Source organism: Loxodonta africana, chromosome 7, assembly GCF_030014295.1.
Source record: "Loxodonta africana isolate mLoxAfr1 chromosome 7, mLoxAfr1.hap2, whole genome shotgun sequence".
NCBI classification, from domain to species: Eukaryota; Metazoa; Chordata; class Mammalia; order Proboscidea; family Elephantidae; genus Loxodonta; species Loxodonta africana.
Genome location: NC_087348.1, coordinates 83,033,474 through 83,039,784, shown reverse-complemented (window position 1 = coordinate 83,039,784; position 6,311 = coordinate 83,033,474). Strand labels below are relative to the sequence as shown.

At 36.7% G+C, this 6,311-nt stretch overlaps 1 protein-coding gene across 1 annotated transcript; it reads right to left on the bottom strand.

Moving 5' to 3' along the window:
- Nucleotides 1-3,016: 3,016 nt before the first annotated feature.
- On the bottom strand, nucleotides 3,017-4,378 carry LOC100676744 (olfactory receptor 52A1-like). The gene has a single exon (XM_003421488.3). It carries the CDS (start codon nucleotides 3,995-3,997, stop codon nucleotides 3,059-3,061), a length of 939 nt encoding a protein of 312 aa, XP_003421536.1. The 5' UTR covers nucleotides 3,998-4,378; the 3' UTR covers nucleotides 3,017-3,058.
- Between the last annotated feature and the right edge of the window lie 1,933 nt (nucleotides 4,379-6,311).

The following is a 6,311-nucleotide window of genomic DNA, read 5'->3' as shown; positions in this document are numbered from 1 at the left end:
AGGACTTCTTTACTGAGTAGGTGCAGAGTATGAAATTGAGGCCAATTTCAAAGCAAATGACTAGATTTCTGGATTGGCCCTGTGAGGTTAGAGTGGTACCCTTTTCTGAATAAGGAATATTTCGAGGAATAGTGAAGGATCATTAACCTTTAGATTGCTATAATTTTAAACTTAAGGAATTTGGCAAAAATAAAGCAAGAAAACTCCTTAAAACAGTTACCTAGATTCACAAATTGTTTATACTTTTTCTTGTTTTGCTATATCATTCTATTGTTTATTGACACATGGATGGATGGATGGACGGATGGACGGATGGATGGATGGGTGAATGGGTGGGTGAGTGGTGGGTGGATGGATGGATGGATGGATGGATGGATGGATGGATGGATGGATGGATGGGTGGGTAGACAGATAGAAAGACTGAAAGAGATAGATACATACATACATAGTTTTTTTTTCCCTAAAGTCTTTATGAGTAAGTTAGAGATACGGTGCCCCTTTACCCATAAATATTTGAGTGTATGTTTCCCAAGGAGCACATTCTATTACATAAACACAGTGTTAAAACCAAAATCTGGAAATTAAGCCATGAAATAATACCAAATTCACAGTCTAGATTCAGAATTAGGCAGTTGTCCCAATCAGGACTTTTATGGCTACATTTTATTTTGTCCAAACTCCAATCCAGAACCATGTAGTACATTTAATTTTCATGTGTCTTGAGATTCTTTTTAGCAGTTCTTCAGTCTTTCTTCTTTCTTGATGTGATAGTTTTAAAGAACACAGCTATTTATTATTTAGAGTTTCCATCATTTGGGTCCCTTTACTATTTCATGATGATGAGATTCAGATGATTTTTGCTTGCTTGTTTTGTTAGTTTCCTTTGTGTGTTTTTGTGTTGAGTGCCACAGAATAATGGCCTTTCTGTGTTCGTCATATCAGCAATCATAGGATGCCTCTGTAATCTAATATTAATGGTATTAATTTTGAGCACTTGTTTAATGCAATGTCATCCAGGTCTCTTCATTATAAATTTTCATTTCTTTTAATTGTAATTCATTAGCAATATATACGGAGATAATTTTACACTATGTAATTTACTGCACATCATCAAACTTTTAATAATTTGTCCATTATTCCTTCTATGTTTATACCGTTGACACTATACTATAAAGAAGTTTTTGCTTTACCTATTATTCATATATTGCTTTATTTGTATGTACATGGACTCACGGAATCTGATTTTATTCTGTGGGTTACAATCCATTACCATCATTATCTATATTGATGCTCAAGTTGTCCAAAATTTGGCTGGAAAGAGCCCATTCAAATGAGATGCTAGATCCTTTTCACATGTCCTAATCATATTTCGGAAACCCTGGTGGTGCAGTGGTTAAGAGCTACTGCTGCTAAAAAAAAAAAAAAAAAAAAGTAGTTCAAATTCACAAGGTGCTTCTTGGAAACACTATGGAGCAGTCTTACTCTATCCTATAGGGTTTCTATGAGCAGGAATTGACTCGACAGCAGTGGATTTGGGTTTCTTTTGTTTTGTTTTGGTTTTAATCATGCTTTGATCATTTCCTTGCTTTCTCAGAATGCATTCCATCACTCACTTATTTTATACTTCTCTTTACATGCAAAAAAACAAACAAACAAAAGTTAGGGTTCTACTTGGAACTGTTTTGAGCCTTCAGGTCAATTAAATAATTAACATTTAAACAATATTGAGATTTCCAATCTCTATTTCTTTAGGTCTTGCCTAATTTCTTTCTGGGATGTTTTGTAATTTTCAACATAGAATCATTGTAAATCTTTTATTATATTGGACACATGATGTTTTATATCAGCTGATCGTGTGTGCTGATGCATGCCTAATTAGGTGAACACACGCACGCACAAGTGCTTTTCATGTAGAGAAAAGCCCTGCAATGACACATCATAGCTTTCAGAAAAAGTTCATGTGACTTTTCAGAGTGACCATGGCCATTCTTGACAGTCTTATTTGTTTGTCTCCCCAGATTATGCCTTATGTTAAAAACAATTAAAAAAAAGAAACTGTAGAATCCCCTTAACCCACATTCTCTAGTTTACATCTTTTCCATCATCTACCTCAGAATGGTGGTTCCTAAAATCTTTGGCTACTCAATCATCATTCCTCATTCTTTGAGAATCAGATTAATTCAAAAAACAAATATAAATTAAAACAACAACACCTATCTTGACTGCTCTCAGATTCCAGTACATTAATCTTTTTGCAAATGCCTCTACATTTTTTTTCTCTATCTTCAAGGAATTAAAGCCCACAGAACTGTGGAGCATAAACATTGTGGTGAATTTATCACTGTGTTACTAATCTCTAGTATAATGTTTATAAAAATGTAGGCATTTGATAATACTTGTTGAATTAATTTACAATTAAATGGTAGAGGAGGTGGAAATAGTATCAGTGTGAAAGGTGGAACAACTGAGTTATCATGCACTTTGTGCTATAATTTCCTAAATGACTCTGAAAATGTATTTAAATGGTTAGAGTTTATTATCCCATCAGATTCAAAAAGGGTTTTTGGATAAGAATATATTTAAGACACACTTCATTCATTTTTTTGTTTTTGTTTTTAATGACTGAGATATCAGTAATTGAGAAATAGAGTCAACAACTTCTTTCCATTGAGTGTCTGGACACTCCACAGCAAGAAGGCTTGGTTGCATTTAATTTCAATATAAAGGTGTATAATTCATGAATCCTTCTGACAAAAGATTCTTAGAGGAGGAAACTCAATCAGTATTTAAAAATTAAAGGAGACAAGGAAAATATATATATTCATTTTGTTGCTCTTTCTATGTTTCTTGTTGTCTTTACCCAGATAGGATCTGCAATGTTGTTGAGTGAGAGCTGATATAGGCTACAATGATCTGAAAATCACCTTTCATGTTGGTAAATTTCAAGAAGTAGTTAAAGGGAAAACCCAAGCATCTCAAATAACGTGGAAGTTTCTTTTGTTTTGAGGGACCATTATTGTTGCACGAAGAAACATGAATGTATCAATTAGCATGGATTTTAAGAACTAAGCATTTTCACCACGTGACTGCAGATCTGCTTGGTCTTTATGCCATAGACAAGTGGATTGAGAAATGGAGGGACCAGCAAATAAATGCTGGAAAACAGGATATGGATATAAGGGGGGATACGAGAACCAAACCTATGTGTGAAGAAGGAGAAGAACGACAGGAGGTAGAGTTGGAGGAAGACACAGATGTGAGCAATGCAGGTATTGAGTGCCTTCAACCTTCCCTCCTTCTGGGGCAAATGGAAAACTGTGGTAAATATCTGGATGTAGGACAAGGTGATGAATGTGAGGTCAAATCCTGCTACTGTGAAGGCCACAAACAAACCATAGATCTTGTTGATCTGGACATTTTCTGCAGCTAGTTTCACAATAGCCATATGCTCACAGTAGGAGTGGGAGATGACAGTTGTATGATAAAATTTAAGCCTGCACTTTATCAGTATTAGGCATGGGGCTACAATAATGGCAGCCCTGAGTGTAACCACAGTGCCTATTTGGGTGACTAGCTGGTGGGTGAAGATGGCGGCATGCCTCAGTGGATAACAGATGGCAACATAACAGTCCAGGGCCATGGCCAGCAGGATGCCTGACTCGATGCACTGAAATGTGTGGATGAGCCACATTTGAAGCAAGCAGGAATCAAAATAGATATGTGGCATATGAAACCAGAAGATTCCAAGCATCTTGGGCACAATGCTGGTAGCAAGTGTAATATCTGTGATTCCTAGCATGCTGAGGAAAATGTACATTGGCTCATGGAGGCTGCGTTCTGATTTTATGATAGTCAGAAGCAAGGAGTTTCCAATCATAGCAATGAGGTACATGGCAAAGAATGGAATCCCAATCCAGCACTGCACAGACTCTAGGCCTGGGATCCCTACTAGTGTCAACACAGAGGGCATGAAGAATGTGATGTTGGAAATGAGCATGAGGTTCTTGGGCCTTCTGACGGAGACAAAAGAAGCTTTTTCAGTCTTCTACTTTCTGTTTTTATATGAAGATGACATATATAGTCTGCCTTTTTTTGGTAGAACTCTATGAATATATCATTCATCTCACTCATATTATTGGTGGGAAAATGAAGATCCATCAAGTCACGTCACTGTTTCAGGGAAGGCATCCACCAGAACTGTGTCACAGTAAGATACAATGTGCATGGCAGGCTGACTGTATTTAGAACCAATAAAATCATCTGAGTAAAAGATCAAATGCTGAACTGCCTGTTATTTCCCCTCCAGATCTGTTAACCAAAAATTCGAGTTGTTTATTTTGCTTACGAGCTGAGTTTTAATCAATTTGATGAATCTCTACATAGCCCACATTCCAGCTACTCTCTAAACCCATTGTCATCAGGTCAGTTCTGGCTCATGGAGACCATATAGGACAGAGTAGTGCTGCCCCACAGGGTTTCTAAGGATTGGCTAATGGATTCATACTTCAGACCTTTGGTTACCAGCTGATCTCTTCACCACTGCACCAGCAGGGCTCCAGTAACCTATTAACCCCAATTTTTTAACTCAGGAAATGTCAGTTTGAATCAGCAAATTTCCATATTCTGACAAGCTGATGTCCAACAGCATGAGATACTTATATAACTATACCCATATCTATCTATATCATCTGTAGATTGTTAGGCTGAAAAGAAGCTTTAGAAAAATTAGCTCAAGTATATGTTCTTTTGACCAGTCTAGGCCAAAGGTCCCTGCTACTTTTCAAATTTCTGAAGGTAAAATTGCCTTTCTGTTTTTTTATTGTTTATATTTCTAATGCTAGTATTCTTAAAATTAGCTGTGTGTTTAAAATAGGAAACAAAAACAGAATTCTATAATGAGCTTTACAGAACACTAGAAGAGAGAAACCTCTATGAGGAAATAGAATGGGCAGGAGCAATGCACAGGGGCGAGGACTCACTCCTAGAGAACTACACAATATAGAAAAATAGGAGAATGGCGAAGTGAGCTAGAGTGCAGGAACTTGTTACTTGGGTTTAAACTGTTTGCCGCTATCATTAACCTGAGATTTGTCCATTGGGGCTCATTCCTTCTTAATGAAATACAGATATTCTGGAAAGCTTGAATCACTTTGTGAGCTTAGATGTAAGCAACTTAGAAAACAAAAAAAAGGTGATGAACGGATTTTTTTTAAAGGTTCCAAGGAAGAACTAAACAGGAGATACAGAGGATGAAGTTTTGGGGTACCAGAAATGATTCCGAAGAGGGCTAGAGAAAAAATGAAAAAAATGTAATCACTTCACAATTTTACTTATGAGTGAATTTTCTGAAACCTTGGCCTTTGGAATGTGAACTTTGAACTTTCTTTGAAAGTTCTTTTGTCATCAAAATCATAAGAAAGTACATATTTTGTTTTAAGAAATTCTATAGCCATACAAAAGGAAATGTCTGTATGTTTGTAAAGAATAAAGAAAAAAAAAAAATTGGGATATTTCATGCTACCCTAGATAGTTTAATAAAGTTGCTCTCAAATCATGTCAGCAAGTCCCTAAATCAGCTAACTGCATACTGAATGTCATCAAGCATACCAGTAATAAAGGAAGCAGCTTTGGTTTTATTCTGCTAAACTTCAAGTAAAAGAATGTAGTCAGCAGGGGCTATATTATGTGAAGAAGGCTGTATCCATGAATGTACATTTAGGGTAGTCAGTTAACCAAGTACTGTGTTTTCCGCAGATTTGCTCTCCATGTTTAATTCTATGACTTCCCCACCCACAGATCACTGACTCTTTCTAATAGGGCCATGTTTTTTTTTTTTTTTATCCCGAGTCAGTGAAAAATAGAATAGGTATCCTTTGAGATATCACAGTGTCTGACATAGGAGTTAACATGTGAGACTTACCTGAGTGGTACGGATGGTGGGCTGGCATGTGGGAAAGTATGTAAACAACTGAGTGCCTGGTTAGTGGCATGGAGGGATTGTGATTGTAGAAGTTAGTAATGACAAATTGTGGGAATGAATATAGAAATAGTTAAGCTAGCTCCTTGATGGTTGTTGAGAGCTGGTTTTGTTCTTACTAGATGCATGAAATGTATTTTCAGATATTCATATAGCTTCCAGTCATCAAATCTTTTCTCTTCCTGGGATTCCAGTCTCAGTCCCACATTTTTTGTGTTCTACAATTCCTCTTCTTTCCATCTGCACATTCTGAAACAGCACCTTCTCAATGCCATGAACTCTCATCATTTGGTAGATGCTGGGACCATCTGCCCACATTACACTGTAAACATAC